The sequence below is a fragment of the Stegastes partitus genome, unplaced genomic scaffold, assembly GCF_000690725.1.
Source record: "Stegastes partitus isolate 25-593 unplaced genomic scaffold, Stegastes_partitus-1.0.2 Scaffold434, whole genome shotgun sequence".
Classification (NCBI taxonomy): domain Eukaryota; kingdom Metazoa; phylum Chordata; class Actinopteri; family Pomacentridae; genus Stegastes; species Stegastes partitus.
In genome coordinates this window covers 361,929-381,944 of record NW_007578165.1, presented here as the reverse complement: position 1 = coordinate 381,944, position 20,016 = coordinate 361,929, and the positions used below count along the sequence as shown (strand labels likewise).

Here is a 20,016-nt window from a genome sequence, read left to right as displayed (position 1 = left end):
TTAAAAACTTTAGACTTCTCTTTGTCATACTGTGATGAGCACAGAGGTGTGTAGCTTCGCCTGCAGTCACGGCGTGCTGAGGCTGCTGAGGACTTATAACTTCCAGCTGCCATGTTGAGAAAATCTTGGGAATAACGCAGTAATAACTTAGCGGAAACGTTTTCAGCCAATACGATGCTGCTGTTGAGCAACTACTCAAGGACTGGAACATTTCGTACACTTACATGATTCTAAAAATGCATAAAATGTTCACAGTGCTGCTGTTATTTATACTGATTTGACGTTATATCTACCAGCAACCGTCTCTCACATGCAAATTAATGTTTCTATCTGTGCTTTCAAAAATGTGCCAAGTGAGTTGTAGAGATGGAGCGATATCAAATAAAACAAGTTCCACTGGAAACAAAACTCAGCAGATCAGACAATCAATAGCTTGTTTTACAGGAGAAAATGAACGCGATCAATAAAGTGACCACGAACAGTCCCAACATCCATCACAGTTTGCAGACCGACTTCCTGCTTTAGCTTTGTTGTGCAACGAGGGTCGGTTCTGAATCCAAATACATTAAGTCTGACGCCGTCGTCCGAAGAAAAACGCTTCGGCGAACGTCGACATATGTCGACATATGTCGACATATGTTTATGCTCAAGTGAGAAATCTTTCCAGCAGCAGAAAGAGTTACGACTCTTGTCTGTAGGGAGCAAAGGAACAAACAATAAAACTTGCTACCGAAGGCCGTCTCCTACGAGCTGCTCAGCAACCGTGACCGACATATGCTCCTCTAACCTCTACTAAGGTATTGTGTTTATTCCTAAATCTAAGCAAATCCGAGGCATCGTGGTGTCGAACGTGTCAGAAGTTTTGCATTTGCAGCCATGAGTGCTCAAGGTTCTGGACGAGTAAATGAGGTCAGCAGGGTTGTCAGATCAATATAGACTTAAACACTGATAAAAAAAAAAAAAAGCACTGACAGGTGAAGTGAGTAACATCGATTATATCATTACAATGGCACCTGTCCAGAGGTGGGATGCATTATGCAGCAAGTGAACCGTCAATGTGAAGCAGGAAACATTAGGAAGTGTCAGGATCCAAGAGGTTTTAACAAGGACCTAACTGTAATTCATTTCTAATAAATAATAAATAATTCGTGATTTTCCTCTGTGGGGTTCAATAAAGTGTTATCTCATGGCTGGACGCTGGATGAAAGAGCTCCAGAACGACACCAATGGAGTGAAGGCTGGCCCGTGTGGTCTGGTCGCACATAACAGCTACTTTAGCACAAGTTGCTAAACATCTTATTGCTGACTGTGATAGAACGGTGTCAGAACACACATTGATTTACAGATTGTTATTTATGGTACCATCTGATTCCTGTCCACCACCAAAAGAGCCTACAGTGGGCATCAGAACTGGACCTTGGAGTAATGGAAGAAGGTGACTTACATCTATATCAGGTTCAAAGTCCTCATGTATCCAGTGGAGACATGGGAGCAAGATGCATTATGGGAAGAAGGCAGAGGCAGTGTAATGCTCTTGTTTACGAATGGTTTGAGGAACATGACCAAGAGTTGATGGTGGTAACTTCAAATGCCTCAAATCTCAGTCCAGTCAGTCACCTGTGGGACGTGCTGGATGAGCGGATCTGATCCACGAGGGCAACTTCCAGGACTTACAGAATCTGCTGCTAACGTCTTAGTGGCTGATACCTTCAGACATGACGCCTTCAGAGGTCTTGTGGTGGGGAGCAACTTTTCCATCCATGTCACTCTGCAGAACCTCTGTGCACCAGGCTCTAAGACCAGGAAGACTCCCTACCCAACCAAGAATCCCTTCACCCGGATCTTCCTGCTGGTATCCAGCCCCATCTACACCTATGAGCTGGGCCCCTGGCTCGGCTTCACCCTGATGACCCAGTGTCTGCCGGTTCTTCACCTTGGTGGGCTTCATCCAGATGACTGTTTGGGCCAAGTAGCACCGCAGCTACCTGAACGACGACTACCCTCCCCTCTGCTCGGCCATCATCCTGTAGAGGACCAGTCGGCCGCTTCCTTGTCCAGTCAGCTCCCCTCCTCTCCAGTGCTAGCAGAGAGGGTCCTTCCTCCCAAGATCTTCGTAGACTGCAAGACTCCGAGCTTGTCGCTGCTTTTTTTCCTCACAAGCCAATTGGTTCATGTGTCAACAGGTCGGTGTTTTTTTGGGGGACCTACACGATACTAGGCAGATGGTTGCAATAGGGCTGATCAGTGTAGATGTTGTTCTGGTGAGTCATTACAAACAGCGCCTTTGGATTTCATTAAAGTCCTGACATTTGTTTCAGCACTTACTTTGATATACTACCATATCATCAAAAGCTGTAAATAGCTAGAATTACCCTCTGAGGCATCCACAACTTACATCTTGAACTAAATTAGCTGTAGGTGACAGAAATAACATACATTTATCTAAGTGCAGTATGAGCGAGTTGAATCAGTTCATGTGAAAAAGAAAAAAAAAAGAAAAGGAAATATCTTCTGGAGCTGAAAATCCCTGGATCTACAGATTTTTAAGGGTTTGGGGCCTCTTCTGCCCTTTTATTGTATTTTCTTTATTAAAATTCCCATTTCATACAGTTTCTCGCCGCTGCTCAAAACAGAGCATTTTCTGAAACCTAATATTGGCAGCAGGGCCTCGAGTGAAAAAACAAACCTGATGGCACAGCCTACACTGGACGGGAGAGAAAGAGAGAGAGAGAAACAAGCTAAGAGTGAGAGGGAGAGATGGAGTAAATCTCATCTGGAGGGAGACAGATTCATTGGTGTGGTTAAGGAGGATATGGCGGCTGAAACCTGACCTCCTGGCCAGTGCTGATGCGGCTTACGGGGCCCCTAATCCCAGGATGAGGTGTGCTGTAGCTCTAGTCTCTAAAAAGGATCGAGGGATGTAGCTGGCCCGTGAGCTTAAGCAAAACGGGTCCTATCCATTTTCTACCTTCTTTTCCTATTTCTCTGTCCTCCTGCTTCGGGAGAGGGAAAAAAAAAAAAAAACGTGGCCACCATTTCTGGCTCCCGGCCAATCAGCTGGATCCAATTTATGACTAAACGATGTTGAGAGCTTCTCCAGGCCCTTGCAACGAGGGGTTAGCATGCTATGGGGGTATATGCATTCCCCGGGGGAGCTGGGAAGTAATCCGTTCTCTGGCTTGAAGGGGTTAGAGAAAAGGGGGGAGCTACGAGGGGCCAGCATTCCTGACAGCCCCAAAAATAGATCCCAAAGCTGGAGAGCGAGTACATTAGCCGAGGCTAGAACACGGTCTGACAAAACCAAACTCTGCAGACAAAGAGGGACGCTTCAAGTCTCAGCTGTGCTGTGTTCCAGGGGAAATGTTTTTCATTGTACTGTTTAAGGAATTTGCCGAAGATAATGACCTACGGTGATTACGTTTGTGGGCCGATAAGGTGATTGTTTTTATGCACATTCTCACTTTGTACATGAAAAACCTTTAGTTGAAATGCCCAACATGGAAAACAACTGAACAGAAACACACAAGACCCTCTTCAGTCACTGAATAAACCCTAAAACCATATATATATCATATATACCATATACATCTGTACTGTTGTTTCTACTACAATAGGAGGCTCTGTGAAGTTCCCCCTCTCTCTCCTCAACTGCCCCTTTCTAGGAAACACAGTTCCTCATATGGTGGTGGGGGATTTAACCCTCTGAACTCCACATGGGCTTAAAAGGAAAAAAAAATCAATCACTTCTCAGAGCAAGAAATTTAAAAAAACAGGAAGATTCAACTTTCCAACGGTCTTTGAACTAACCAACTTTAAGCTTTGTCAGGAGAAACAACCACATTTAAGCTTAAAACTGGGATATTTTATGTTTATTTTAAGTCACTTTACTCCATACGTCTAATTTAAAATTTGCAAAATAAACAAACAAACAAAACGTTGGCTCTAAGCCTGTGTGAAAAAATAAAATTAAAAATTCTGCGCTCATCAGCACGACCAAGTTCAACAAAAGTTAAGGACTGCAGGACGTGTTCACACAGAGCAGACGTCAGACAAGAATGAAAGCAAATTAAAAAGTGTAAGCAGTAAAGTATTGACGGTACGTGGAGCCTCCACGTTTCCCAGTATTGGAAACAAATCAAAAAATCTTTGTAAAATGAATAATCAAAGAAAAGTTTAATTTTTTAAATAATAATTTGTCACATTATATCTTTGCTGCACTGAACAAAAGTCGTCCTACTGAGTCCACAGTGAAGAAAAATGTGACAGGAGGAAAAAAAACACTAAAACACCCAGAAGCTACTTGGAGTTGAGAGGGTTAAAGAAATGTCATCGTTCCTTCCTTTTCTCCTGCAAAAGAAGAAACTGATTTCTTGGCCAACCATGACTTAATCAAATCAGCTTTTTTACACAGGAGCAAGAAGGACTACAAACAGAAAACGACTGCTGTCACAACAGAATAACTAGAATACAGAGACACTGATATTTCCTTTTATCCTAAATAATTCCATCTTAAGTCTGACTAACACTAAACGAACACTAAAGTAAGAGCATAATGTTCACCAGCGAGCGATCTGACAGTAAGAAACAACGGTGTCACAATAAGGTTGGTGGTCGAGGAGAAATCTGATTACTGACTTGCTGCGCACACACACACACACACACACACACACACACACGCACACACACACACATACACACACACGTAAATATGTTTTTTGATTTCCTGTGTAACCTCATTTGTCTGAATAACCATGTTTTTTTTGTACCCGCTTGTAAACAACTTAATGGTATAAATCCAATAAAACAAGCAGAAAATACATTTAATAAAACAGAGTTGGAGGCATATATGCTCGCCATTTCAATAACATCTGCACACCAGAAACGCTCCTTATTCCAGCTGTATAAAAACATGGGGTCACGTAAACTCAGACCTGAAGGTCAGGCAGGAATCCCAAGACCATCAGCCTATAAAAATGTTCTTTTTTTCTTATGTATAAGCCACACTGCGCTCTCCTGCTGCTTTGTTTAATCTTGTGCTCTCTTACCTGCCAATACCACAAATAACTTCAGAGTGCTTTTTGGGGGTAGAGTGAGCCAACCCAACTGCAGGAATCAAGCAGATAATAGCATAACATCTGTTCTCCGGTACCCGGCTTTTGTCCAAAAATCCTATAACAGCATTGCGAGTGGACACATTTCTTAAATTGGTAGCTGCAAAGGAAACTGCTTGAGATGCCTGGCAATGTGAGTGCCATTTTCTTCATGGCACACACGGAGGAAACCTACAATCTGAGCGGTGTTCCCGGGCTGGAACACCGTTTTTGGGACTTTTAAAGCACTTTCCAGAGATTTTTTTTTTTTTTTTACAAACTACATTTCCTTACAAGTCTACAACTGGCCTTTCAAAATCCAGTATTTCATGGGGGTTTTGTCCCCAGCTGAATCCTCATTTCCTTGAAATTGGACAAAACTAGCATCAGCATGAGAACTGCACTGTTGAAGGCGTACTTACATTATGTATTGAAAAAAATCTATGAATCTATTGATCACTTAAGCTATACAGTTCTCCAAGTTCTTGATAATTGGTCCTTACTGCAGAATTATTTAATGAACAAAGACAGAAATTGGAGGAAATCTATGCGTCTGTTAATGTAGAACAGGGGTCAGCAACCTTCAGAGCCATTTGGACCCGTTTCCCACGGAAAAGAAAACACCAGGAGCCACAAAACCTTTTTGACATGTAAAATAAAGATAACACTTTTATGCTATGTATAAAAAAAACTATAGTGTGCTGCATTTATAAAATCAATGAACTGCTACAGAGAAAACTTAATTTTATTTCTGCAACAAAAAACATCTTGACCTTGGGGAAAAAAAAAAAAGACGCTGGGTTGAAGGTTATTTTGAATTAAAATACTCAGTGTCTATTTGAGTCCTCCATGTATTTATGAAATAAAAAGCCAAACTTAAATTATCAATTAAATTAGTGAAGTAAAGATGCCGTCTGGCTGTCCTGCTGCCTGCAGCTGGGACTGCTGACCAGCCTGCTGACCGCCTGTGGGACAGGAGGAGCTCACGGCAGCATGTTGAGGACAGTAGCTGCAGAACGAGTCTCCAAAACACCAGAAAAATCTCCAATAACACCAGATAGAGTCACTAGATTTGTCGCTAGTAGCTTTTGACAAAAAAAAAGGTGCCAAGAGGATTTGGAAAGTCGCCAGATTTAGCGAGAAAGTCACCAAATCTGCAGGTGTGACGCATATTTTGAGCGACAAAATACTTAAACGTTTTATTTTAATGTCAAAAGTTCACAAAAATCCTCAAATTTAGTATTAAATTTCAAAAACTAACCAACTAAAATAAAATATATTAAAATACTCGTTATTTATTTTCCAAAGCCACAAGGAGCCGCAGCAGAGGTAGCCGACCCCTGATCTAGAAGCGACTGATATTCAAAAGTTTTGAAGACTACAGTTTTTAATGTTGATGGTCCTCAGCACCCACAGAAGGTACAATTAGCTGCAGGACGGGGGGGATACGAGCCCCTCTTAGTCGGTGGTAATGTTTTACTCTCCAAGGTCACTCACTTCTTGCAGTTGCTGTACTCGGAGCAGCGGCTGAGCGGCACGCGGATCACGCAGCTGGAGAACGCCACGAACAGCGAGTGATGATCCCGGTCCAACTCCAGACCCAGCACCCTCCGGTCCTCCCCTCGCACGTTGCATCTAGGAACACAGGAGGGGAAAAAAAAACCACACCAACTGTCAGGATCAGACATTTTCGATTTCTCTTCATTTTTAAATCAGCGCCGCAGACGGCTGGCACAGTCTGAAAATTATACAGAAAGCCGGCTGCGAATCAAACTCCATGCAGATAGACTTTTCAAGCTGTGCAGTCAGAAAACAAAAGAAGACACAGAAAAGAAAGCATCCCCTCTAGCTGTACAGGGTGATGCAAAGTGGTACAATAGACCAAAGAGTGGGTGGGCAGGACAGATCAAGGCAGAACAAGAAGAGGAGGAGAAGAAGCAAAGAGTGGAGAGCAGGAGAGAACAGAGAGATACTAAGTAAAGAATACATAATGGATAAATACGAGGAGGAAAGGAAAAGACGGGAGACGATTACTGAAAAACATGCAGCGGAGAAGCAACACAGAAGACAGACTTGTTGGGGTTGTAGACGTCGATGTCCTCCAGGAGCTGGGTGTTGAAGGACGCGTTGGCTCCCTCGGTGCTGGCCAGGATCTTCAGCACATGACCGTTGTCTGAGCCCAGGAACACCACGGTGTAGTTCTTGTACGGCCCCGCTGACGTGTCCACCGCGATCTGGGTCAACTTAAACCTAGATCAGAACCAAGAAAACATTATATTAGACACGATGGTCCAAGCATTGACAAGGAAGAGCTGCGTGATCAACAGGCACACTGACTAAAATCCAGAGTGAAGATTATCTAAACTGAAGCTGTCATGTCACTTACTGCCTGGTTAGCGCCTTAACGTTGTTGTTTTGCTTCGTGAAAGCCGATTTTTGGTGGAAAACAAAACAAACAGTGGGTGAGCTCATTGTATTAATCATCAGTGTGCAATCAGTCACTTCATCTGCCAACCCACCGTTCCCTTCCTCCATCGCCTACTGTACATCCTTTAATACCTTCATCCTATTAATTCATCTACTAATCATCCATCCACCCACAGCCATTCAATCGATGCATCCTTCTTCCTGTTGTTGTTTAGCCACTTTTCTCGGCACATTGCTGTCTCTTTGAAAGCCCCGGCTTTCTATTTTCTGTTTGTATTTATGAGGAAGTCCAGTCAACTGCTGCTTTGTTTGAAGCAACACTCTGATTCATATTCATCCAGCTCCACAAGGTTACACCTGGGAGGTGCCCAGTATCACCACAGCCGTCTACTGCTGGCTCCACTGGAGCAGTTGAGGATTAAAAGCTGTGCTGAAGGGCACCTTGAGTCCAGCGGTTGTTGAGAGACGGATAAGCTTTACTCGTTCATTTTCTCTGTCTGCGTTTCCCCTCTCTGGCCCGGGGATTTGAACAAATGCTCTTCCTCTAATAATTCTTTTGGCTTCACAGTCCTTCCTTTCTTCTATTAAGGACACCAGCAGCAGCTCTTGTGCCCTCCCTTCTCCCTCAGAACCTCCCAGATGGTCCCACACAGGCTGGTGTGTTTGCCCACATGGACAAGACTGGCACGTCCCCGCAATGACTCGGCAGCACTGCGAGATGCGCTTCTGCTTGGATTTAATTTTTGCGGCGTCTCTCGGGGGAGAGGCGAGGCAGATGTGATGTTTTTGGCGCCAGATGCGAAGTGGTGCATGTTTCCCCAGTGTGGAGCCACTGCAGCGTCTGGCTGGCTGCCAGTCTGCCTCTGTGTGCTGCTGTATACTACGCGCCTCTACCTGTTTATGTGTATGTGAGGGCTGAATCCGGGATGCTGCTGCCGCGTACATCCATGTCTGAGGTTTATGTTGCACTGCCTGAAAAACACTTGTGACACTTATCGCCGATTCAACATTCACCCTATCATCATCTGATATCAGCGGATTCTCAAATGTCACAACACGCACACTCCCACACGGAGAGAGAGGCTTTCGATGTGCGCTGCAGCGGAGCATCCGCAGGTCAGCGCTCACGGAAGATCCTCTCCCCGCGCGCCGCGTCTTTGATGTGGGCCGAGATCGACCGTTGAAAAAAATCCGATGGGTTTTAATGAGGGACAAGGTTGTGCGTTCCACCTGAGCTCTCTCATCGATACCAGCTGCGAGTGTGAAACGCTGCTCGTGCTCCGTGTTGCTATAGGAAATATGAAATGCATACTCCGGCATTTCCTCTTAAAAGTCTGTTTATAACAAACCGCCAGGCTCCGAATCACAACACACCATTCATGTTTGTAGAACAGCTCCATGTACCTTGTCTTAGAATTACAAAATGCTGCGGTTTAACTCTGAAATAGATGCAGAAACAAACGTTATGGCGAAGATGACTCAAGGAAATTATGATGCAGTTATTTTGATCTCTTTCTGGTTAAAATATTTTCTTTTTCTCACTTCTTCAAAATGAGGATGTTTTCTCAGATTTATGTTGTTGTAAAGTAAACATTGTGGGGTTTTCGGCTACGATTTTTGAGGAGCTTATGTTTGACTTTAGGGAACTATGGAGGCATGTTTCCCACAACTGTCAAAAGTTTAAAAGATCAAATGATGAAATATTTAAGAAACCTGATTAACTTAAAGCAGCAGTCTCCAACCTTTTCTGCACCACGGATCGGGTTCAAGCAAACTAATTTTCTACGGACCGTTCATTACGCACATAACATAATAAAAATTTGTAATAATAATAATAATAATTTAATCTAATTTAATTTAATTTAATTTAATTTAATTTAATACTTTTTTCTATTAAAAAAGAATGAATCAAACTACTTTTTATTGCTAAATAAGTTTTGACTTTTTCGTCCGTCTCAGCATCTCATCCTCTTTTCTAAGAAGCTCTCCAGAAAAGTTCGTTTATTCATTTTGGCAGCGGTTAGAATAGATTTATCGACCAGGCAAAAGTCAAAAGCAGGAAACAAGCAAAGCCGGAAGTTACGGGAGGACGAGCTAGTCGTTTTTCAAAATAAAACACCTTGCAGACTCTGCCGGAAACAAAATAAACCGATAAAACATTTTTATTCTTTCTGTGCGGCCCGGTACCGGTCCGCGTGCCAGTGGTTGGGTTAACCATTGGGTTGAAGGCCTACATATTTAAAGGGCCAGCATGTAGGAGAAGCTACAGCGGCTGTCCCTTCTATGTAAAAATGCAAAAGGCCCGAACTAGAGCCATTTGTCCATTCTGGGCTACTGTAGAAACACAACAAGCTCTGTGGAAGAGGACTTACTTCCTACGTCGACACGTCTAAGCACAACAAAAGCACAATGACTTGAAGTCACAGGTGATTATATACTAATTAAAACATCATTTTGAATATAATGCCTCTTTAAAAACACACATAATGGGCACGAGATAATGCAACGCGCTCATTAATTAGCTGTCTGTGGTAAAGAAAGAAAAAGAGAATCATAAGCCGTCAAGGGGTTGTTTTCCTTGACCCACAATCCTACATCTAACTCACAATGAAACACGATATCATCGTACGAGATTACAATGATTAGCTTTAAAATGCTACAACAAAAAAAGCCAGCACCAGTGAATGTTTGCTATTTACGCCATTAACAGACTCTCTACAGCGAGCATTAACGATCTGCTGATTATTTCAGCACCACAGGACACGCGGCTGAGTCAGTCTTCAATAACAGACACACTCAGCTCGGTGATATGAGTCTGTGTGGATGCTGAGAGCTGCTGTTGGCCTCTTCTCGGTGGAATCTTTCAGAGTGTACATACGGTGCCTGCAGGTTAAGAAGTAACGGCTGAGAAAGTGTTGATAAAGTGAGTGAACTACGGTGTGGACTTCTCAGCCGAAAGCTTTTTGATGCTGCTGCTCCTGTCAAAAGCCCGTCGCGCTGCACGAGACGGAATGCACTCCGTCGCTTGTTCGTCCGCCCTGGAATGGAAACGGACCTACCTGCTGGTGGTGCGGGTGAAGTAGGGTCTGTCGTTGACCGAGGGCACGGATTCGTCCATCAGCGGGTACGACTTGATGAAAGTCAGGGTGTCGTCGGGGAAGGTGGTGGAGGACTTGTACGCGGCCGCCGGGCCCTCGCCGGCGCAGCAGCCCGGCCTGTACGGAGAAGGAAAGAACAGCAGGAGTGAATCCGCTTCCATAGACACAGATGTAAAAACACCGGCAGCTGTTTGTTTTCGGGGACGAGCAGGAGGGAGAATCAGGTGTCTTGTGTGACTGCTTGTTTTGTTTTTTCTTTCTTTCTTTCTTGCTCCGTGATGTCTGCACAGAACAATAACAGCAGCAGCTGCAAAAACTCTATTGTCAGAGGCAGAAAAACAAGTTCTTGGAAAGTGACAGTTTGCTTTTTTAGAAATGCGTCTCTCACCTCGGTTTGGGGACTTGCTCCTCTGGAACGGGCGTCCAAGCCGACTCGCTGTTCCTCTGCTCTTTGAATTTGCCACTGAAGGCCTTCTCTATGTCGTCCATGTAGAAAGCGCAGACCGCCGAGCCGGTGATGCTGTTGAAGGGGCCACAAAGGGAGAGGACATTACAAAGAGCCGGATGAAGGGCTGGAGTTCACCACCTTGTCCGATCACGGCACAACATAAGGACGTCTTGTCACGGCACACAAAAATGACTTTATTCCCTCGTTTTCTTCTTCTTTTTTCCTTCCCATTGCCTGTATTTAGTATTTATAGTATATATTTCAAATGTAGTCGCATTTCGTTACCTTGCAATGTGGACATATTGTAAGTTAAAAAAAAAAAACGTCTCATTTAGTTGTTTTTCCGTTTCTTTGTAATTAACAGCATCTATTTATTGTTGTCTTGTTGCACCGACCCACCAGAACAGATTCCTCGTATTGTGTGAACTATATCTGGCAATAAACCTGTTTCTGATTCTCTTACTGCAAATTCAGATTAAAAGCAGAGTTTTAACCGTGATACATGACACACCTGCAGTCATTCCAGGAAAACATTCACTGTCATTTTGACATGTACAGCCGTCATGGAAAACAGTGACTTCAGCCTCCCTGTCATTTCCCTGACAGCTCAAACAGTAGATCATCGCTAGCGTAGCTCAGTGGAACTTCACTATCACACTTCTACTGTTGCTAGAGTGGATTTTAATTGGAAAAAGGGGACATAACTTTGCTGCAAATAACTTTCTAGACTGGATTTAGAATCAGCTGATGGTGTAACGACTGCACATATCATTTATTTATTTAAAAATCATCTCTGTGTATCAAACTTACACATTATCAGGCCTTCAAATGCAGCTCAAGCACACCAGCTCCCACATGACTCTGCTCAATCATTGTACTCTGTGCTACACAAAGCTGTAATTCTGGCGTGAACCCCAAACAGACCTACGTGGTTGTTTCGACTTGTTACACATGAACTCCTGGCCGTCTGAATCTGCGGTACTGAGACTTTCGTTGGTACACGAGCAGGTTTAAGGTGGAAATGCTCAACTGCAGAGCCGACCACTTATTCTGCTTAAGATGCGCCTATAAAGCACCATATGGACACGTTGACGAGGTAAAAAAACCTGATTTCCATAATAGGGGGGTCTTCAATTTTAAATTACAAGTCAGCCGTGCAGATGGCGACAACATCAAGAGGAAGCATGATGCTGTCTGGAGACTCATCACTTAAAAAAAAAGGTATTGTGAGACAGACAACAACACGACTCCCGACCTGTTCGCCTGCGTGGTGAAGACTCCGAGCACCGCCGGCCGGTGGTTGATCTGCAGCACGTTGGTCAGCGACTGCAGGACGTCGAAGTAGAAGAAGGAATCGCCGGGCACGGAGCAGTTCAGCCGGGCTTTGAGGAACGACGTCCAGTAGCGCTCCAGCACCCTCGGGGAGCCTCCGTTGTCATTCTTACAGACACGTGCGACTCTGGAGAAAACCACCTGAGGGGACAGCAGAGTAAATCCCTCACAGGTGACAACTTGACGTGTAAATCAACGCACTCCGGCAGAGCCAGCACTGAATACCGAGCAGCGTTCAGGAATGTGGTTTGCATGTTAACCGATGGCGGCTGTTAGACTTCATTCCACTCAGACACAAAAAAAAATGTTGACGCCACAAACCACGAGTCTGCCGAGTGTCTGGTCTCAAACGGGTTCCTCACCTTGCCAAGAGTGGTGTACTCCACCGCGATCTCGCTGAAGAAAAAGTACACGTAGTTCCCGTACTCAATGGCGTGGAGGAAATGGGGCTCTGTAAGGGCACGAGATGGAAAAAAAGAAGCGTAAACGTGCTGGAAGTGATGCCTTATTTGTAATGTGACAGTCTATCAAGAGCGGGCCGGGAGAGGAGCCGCTCAACACAGAAGCTCGATTTGGAAAATGGGTCAGAGAGAAATGTTTTAAAACGGCAAATCTTAAAGAAAAGATAAACAAGGGCAGGCAGCTATTGTATTCAAACAGCAGAGATGTTCAGTAGTGACAAAAAATACCAGGACAACTACGCTCAGGTTAGAAACACAAGAACTAATAGGGCTGGGTTTTCTACAATCTGAATACAGCACCGGATTTATTTAGTCATTGTACAGTCGTGACTCGATGATCCGACGCTAAATGTAAAACCTTCTTTTATGTCGGATCGTTAGGCTGTCGGATTGTCAAGACGGAGGTCGAGATACAAGGAGGGCTTGATGCTGGAAGGCTCATTAGTTGTTGATATTTATTGTTATAATAACTCGTGTATTGTTAGAACACTACGCATCGCTGGATTTCACGCCAACTTGATCAGTGCGATTGTGCACGTTCTGGCCACTTCCACCCCGTCGGAGCGCAACCCCGGTGTGAAAGTAGCCGGAACGCACAAGCGGTACTTGGCTGCTGATGCTAGTTTAGTTAGCGCTCACACTTCTGTTTCCACCATCGGTGGCGGCGGGGGAGTGGCAGATACGCTCCACCGTTACCATCCATGTTTACTTCCATAAACACGCTCACTGCGTGTGACGTCGTCGTGTCCTCTTCTGCGCATGCGGGACACTTTTGGGTCGTATGAAGTTCACACAGCAGATCACATACAAGTCGCATTGAACTGGAAACGTGAAGGAACTCACAAAGAAATCCTCATTGAGCATCAAGTCCTGCAGTGTGAACGTAGCCAATCTGTGGGATTGTTCAGTCAGATAATACGCCGTCATCCTGATTGGTGACGTTTTTCCTAAAAACCTGTCGGATAGCGAGGTTTTGGATTGTTAAGGGTCGGATTATCGAGTCACGACTGTATTTGAATTCTTTGAGTGTATTTTGGTTCATTTGTAAGTAACTTTATTAGAAAAAATGTAAAATACCAAACGACATAGATTCAGTTGAGACCAGAACCATGAGAGCAATAAGTCTGAAATTCTAAAAAACATTTAAAATGTAGATTTATTCACATCGAGCTAAAACTCATACATTTTAATAAAAGCATCCTGCAGTGAATCTTTGTTTTTTTGTTTCAGTGTTGATTCAACTTTATGTTCACGAATTAAAATAGGGTGGTCAAAATAATAGAAACACCGGTCACTCATCGATTATTGAATAATCAGCTCCCTCCCTTTACTTCAACCAAAGCTGCCATGAAGCTAAGATTTATCGACCGAGTTATTTTTTTAGCGACTGTTTGGCAACTGAGTGTAAATCTCAGGTTTGGCCTTCTTTGACATTTCTTTCTTTTCACGAGCCCTTTGCTCAAAACAACCTCCTTCCTCAGAACTACTAACGCCGAGCTTAATTTATCATTTTAAAAAAGTACAGCTCAAACAATTAATCAACAGAGAATTAATCAGCGGCAATTATGATAATGACGGCAAAACATTTCCATTACCGGAGGGCTGATGCGTTTCTGTTGGAAGCAGCGACTGGAACGCACATAAACACAAACGGGAAGGGGACACGCACAGCGGCAGGAGCTAGACTCCCTTTTTAACGGCGCTACGAGCGTCTGCACACACTTGTCATAAAAGGGAAGCATCTCTTGTATAGTTTTGTTTGATTAATTGAGAAAAATAATCTGATTAAGTGACGAGGGGGAGACGGCAGATCCTGTCAAACGAAAGTGACGCGATCAGATCGTATCGCTTTGGGAATGAAGCCGTCAGATGCACAAACCGGTGTACGTTATGTTATCAAAGTGTTGCTGTCTGAGCAGAGGCATCAGTTTATCAAAAAACACTAAACGTGGAATTACTCGTGGAGTTAATGTTCATAAATTTCAGCTGATGTAATCTCTGTTGGGTAGAAACGGGAAGCCTGCTACCTGCTTAGATTTGATAAGAGGCCGGTTATCCTCGAAGCTCAGTGAATTTTGGGATTTGCAGGCTTAAAATCTCATCTGAAGTGACACCGGCTCTCTGATCCTCAACCCAATATCTGAGAATTTCCACACCTCGGCGCCAACCACCTCACTGTACGCTGATACGCTGTCACACCTCAGCATGTAAACACGATGCTCACCTCGCAGCCATTTGGAGTCGTACTTGACTGTACGTAGCACGGGGCTACTTTCTCCCAGACTCCTGTAAATAACCGCATCGCTCGCCAAGAAGTCGGTCATGGTGGCAGAGTAGAAATCACCACCTGGAAGAAAAAAACAAGTATTTGAGACACATCGTCGGGGATCACAAGTCCCACCGATAACCCACTTCTCTCAAGTGTCTATTTTGGTCACAGGTGACTTTTATTGCTCTTTTAAAAAGGAGGCTAAGGAGAGCAGATGTAGACGAACGTGGCACTTTTAATAACGCTCCGTGTGAACTTTGCATAAATGTCAGTGGAAACCTGGCAGGATTGAGTGCAGGTTTGGCTCTCTCTCTCTCTTCCTTCCTCCCCTGAACTTGACCCCCGATGTGTTCGCACCGTATCAGCTTCCTTCGCTGCTATGATTAGTAAAGAAACTGCAAATCTGACCGCAAACCAGAATCTGCCGAGGGGGAAACTTCAGATTATACCCTTTCCTGATCCTTGCTTACATTCTGGGGCTTCAAGCTCACGCACTTCCCCAGACAAACTGACAACAGCGTGCAGTTTAATATATTCCTGTTTATATTAAACCATCATTCTGTTCGATGACCACATGACACATCCAGCATTTACTCATTTAATTCATTACAAATCATGTGTACTTTACATAACAGCTGCCTGTTCTGCTGTGTTTTGGAAAACGGAAGGAGATTTTTCCACATGAAAGAACCGCATGAAAATGATTAAAACTGACTTTTGAATCGTGCTTCAGCGGCCGCTATGTCTGCATCACATTATCATAATGAGGTAATGTATTTATAGGCGGTTGTGCTGCTTCGTCACAAAACAGCAAATTAACATTCATGAAAAAAAACACAAGTGCAGACTCGATGTTCAGTGATTATACAACTCAGGTCAGCTGATCGGATTTCTGATGGTTTGTATGTGAAGAGATTAATGTTAGAAAATGCTTCAAAAACGCCCCCTTTAGATCAGTGGTTCTGAAACTGGGGGTCCCAGGATGATTCCAGGGGGTCGCCAGATCATTGTAAAATAAATAAATGAATAAATAAATAAAGCCTACATTTATCAAATACATTTACATTAGGGCTGTCAAAATAAAAAGTGTATACTTCTTCCCACTCCTTCTTTGAACTTGTTGATATTATGATTTGATTATACGATATTATCATTATTATTATTCTTTTTTGCTCTTTTTCCAATTCTTTTCTTTTGTTTTTATATTTTTTTCTCTTTCATTTGTTCGAAATAAATTAAATTCATTCAAAAGTAAAGAGATTAATCTGTGGAATTAACATGAATTTTTAACGCATTAATAAACGAACAACAAAGTTATTGCTCATGAGATATTAAGAATTCAAATTGTGGGGTCACGAACACAAACTTATGTTATCTTGGGGGTCATGGTTAAAAAAGTTTGAGATCCGCTGCCTTAGATGGTTGAAAAGATCCTTTTTATTTTGCACACGATGGTCACACTTTTGGTTTAGTGAACTAAGACCACTGCAGTTTCAAAACTGGTCTCGACTCTCTTTAGTGCTCTTTTAAAATTCATCCCAGCATGCAACACTGCTGGTTTTGTCTGATGCATCACTTGAAGATGCTCCACAGGTATACCCACCTCGTTTTAATAAGCAGATATATTCACAGTCAAGTCTTGAGATATTTTTATATCTTGTAGGAGTTAATATCAAGTTGGATCTAAACCAGGGGTCTCGAACTCCGGTCCTCGAGGGCCGCAATCCTGCAAGTTTTAGATGCTTCCTTCTTCCAACACACCTGATTCACATGATCAGGATCGTTATTAGGCTTCTGCAGAGCTTGATGATGAGCTGATCATTTGAATCAGGTGTGTTGGAAGAAGGAAACATCTAAAACTTGCAGGATTGCGGCCCTCGAGGACCGGAGTTCGAGACCCCTGATCTAAACTCTACAATAGAAAATATAATGTTAGGAATCAGTAGTAGTAGGACTTGAACCTGTGAGGTTTCCCTTACAGGACAGACTCTACACCCACCGGCTCACTCTACTCACCTGCAAAAAGGCCGACGTTGGACTGACGGGACTCGAAGGGACACCGGGCCTGACCCACCACCTCCTCCCCTTCCTGCTCCAGTGTGGACATCTGGGTCAGAGAGGACGCAGAGGCAACAAAACAATGCTTTATAAGCCCATATACGGAGCTGTAACGCTAACTCAACAGGAAAGTGGGATATAAAAAAAAAAAAACAATGACATTTGTAAACAGGAAAACAGAGTCGCTGTTTGCACTCGTAAAGCCGCGAAGTGTTCGCTGCTCCGATGGCAAAATCAATGAGCCGCAGAAGTCTTAAATGTCGTGAGAATTGAGCAAAAAGGATGTGCAAAAAAATAATAATCAACCTGTTATAATGAAAAGCAACACATGCACCATAAAGATTGGTTTTATTTGATGTCTGTATGTGGGTCATTTCCATAAAAGATGTGTGTGAAGTCAGAGGTCCTGCTGTCACAAGCAGGGAGGACAGTTTATCTCTCAGCCGCAGATATTAAGCTGCTATTTCCCAACCTGCTGTTAACAAGGTTGTAAACCTCAAATACGACAATAAGTAAAACCCAGCAGCGTGCCTATACGTATGTGTGTGTGTGAGGGACGGAGGTTGAATGCATGCAGAGCGACTGACACACACACACCGACAGTCCATTAACACGTCGGCTCGGCTCGCGTCGCGCTCGTCTGACACGTGTGTTTGTGTAATTGCTGCTCTGTTGTTATTCTGCCGTTTGACTGCTGAACTTGTGGCTTCGCTGCAAACCCTAAATACAAAACTCGTGCGTGTTGAGTGGACGGATCGACTCGACCAAGGGCTGTGATGGTAAATTAAGAGTCTGGGCAAATCTGAGGTCTTCATTTTGGCTATTTCCAGACTCATTTCACGGCCTTCTCGTTTTATCTTTGTCATTAAAATCTTGTGGTTTTTATTTCAAACCCGTCTGGGCTACCAAGGTCTTCCATTATTTGATATGATGATACTTAGATTGGACTTCTATATTATATTATACTTATATATGTATTCTGAAATTATGATGTTTTTACATGTATCCCAGCATCAGATGCTGGCAGTAGGAGATACCTACATCATAAGTAGGTAATCAGTGTCAGAACCATGATGGCAGGACACCCTAAAGTTTAGAGATCTGGGGGGAAAATGTGCTTTTTGCCAAACAGAAACATTATATTTTTTATTTTATTCACTTAAGTATTAACATATGGGAGCCAGAGGTGGTGAAACACACAAATTCCTAAACAAGGGGCCTCTATTGAACACTGTGCTTTGGGCTCCATGAGTCCAGGATGGCCACACGATCAGGTGCCCATCATTTGACCGCAACAAAGTGGGCCTTAAAGTCAGCCAGCTGGGGACACTGCAGACTTTGAAAGCACTGGTTCAGCTGTTTATTCAGGTGTATCGTACGCCTATATCCATATATATGGGCGGCTCTGGCTCAGGTGGTAGAACGGGTCGTCCACTAATCGCAAGGTTGGCAGATCCCCTGCCGCTCCACAGTGTCCTTGGGCAAGACATTGAACCCAAAAACATTGCTCCCAATGGCAGCACTGTCGCCATTGGTGTATGAATGTGATCTACTCTTTAAAAATGTACGCCGCTTTGGATAAAAGCGTCTGCTAAGTGAAACTGTAGACTGTAAATATCATAAAACAATATGGACTGCATGACTTGAAGATGCAGAAGTGTGGGAAAAAAAGCAGTAAAGATGTTACTTTGCTGAAGTCTGATCTGTCTTTAAAATGTTATTTCTTTCTGCATGTACACATATGTATGGTTCTGCTGTTCTTCTCATATATCAATAAGTAATGATTGCATTGCACAGATGTTAACACATCTACATGTTACCATATCTATGCATGAGTTCATAAGAAGTGCATTCATCTAAGAGTAATGTGGCGTAGAGACTGACCACAGAGCAGATTGTAGCTATGATAAAAAACCATTTTAATCACTTGTTGCACAGACGCACAACGAGCATCACTGGCGGTTTCATCTGATAAGTGCCACACCTCGATGTAGCACCAATTCAACGGAGAAGAAGGGAAGTGAATTTGAATGTTTTTAACATTGCTAACGTTATCAAAAACGCATTATCAGTGTGATTGGGAATGATGTTTGTATACTGTGTCGTGTTCTGCTCGGTACCTCGTTATGTTTATGTTTTCACCGAGGCCTGCCAAGAGACTGAGCTTGAAGCTAACTCCGCTACAACAGATCTGACGGTTTTTCTGAGAAGCGTTTTGGTGCAGAAACCCAGGACATGTGGGTGTTGTTGGGTTAATGGCTGCTCTGTGTACATCTGATCATCTGGTGGAGGAGTAAATAAGCAATCCAAAAGCTTACAATACGATTTTGGCATCGAAACTGTGCAGAAATGTCCCCAGGGATGTGTACAAAAAAAACAAAACACATTTTAGATTCTTAAACGCGTATGTGTTCACGCTCCATTGCTCTCGTGTACCTGATGCAACACAACACAACAGCTCTGCCCTCCACTTCTCCGGAGCTTCAAGTGTTCCGACTGAGCCTCTGCTTTCTGTTGTTGTTGTTGTTGTTGTTGTGATAAAAAGCATTATATTGCACTTTTGTCTCCTTTTTTTTTGTAGCCACCTCCTGTACAGCATCAAAAGGTGAACTTTGGCTAGATTTGGTGGAAAAAGCTTTTCACAAAAAAAAACAACATGGTGAGAGTCACAGAAGTGAAGCTCACAAAGTGGCAAAGACTAAGTGCTTTTAATGGCTTTTGCAGCTCGGCTTTTAACACAGGAAGCAGACGCATGGAGGGAAGCAAGACGGAAACAAAAAAAAAAAACAATTGTGACTGAGAAGACATAGCAAGATATTCACACACAGGGTTT

The 20,016-nt window shown here is 43.4% G+C and overlaps 1 protein-coding gene across 2 annotated transcripts in view; it reads right to left on the bottom strand.

Moving 5' to 3' along the window:
- Nucleotides 1-20,016, bottom strand: part of sema6cb (semaphorin 6Cb) — a 175,078-nt gene that overhangs the window by 37,746 nt on the left and 117,316 nt on the right. For both annotated transcript variants that reach the window (XM_008286116.1, XM_008286117.1), the window contains exons 10-17: nucleotides 17,142-17,232; nucleotides 15,081-15,203; nucleotides 12,758-12,846; nucleotides 12,319-12,536; nucleotides 11,004-11,135; nucleotides 10,577-10,732; nucleotides 7,164-7,340; nucleotides 6,588-6,725 (exon numbers count right to left, since the gene is read on the bottom strand). In XM_008286116.1, the coding sequence (XP_008284338.1) occupies nucleotides 6,588-6,725; nucleotides 7,164-7,340; nucleotides 10,577-10,732; nucleotides 11,004-11,135; nucleotides 12,319-12,536; nucleotides 12,758-12,846; nucleotides 15,081-15,203; nucleotides 17,142-17,232 (1,124 nt within the window). The remainder of the gene's footprint in view (nucleotides 1-6,587; nucleotides 6,726-7,163; nucleotides 7,341-10,576; nucleotides 10,733-11,003; nucleotides 11,136-12,318; nucleotides 12,537-12,757; nucleotides 12,847-15,080; nucleotides 15,204-17,141; nucleotides 17,233-20,016) is intronic.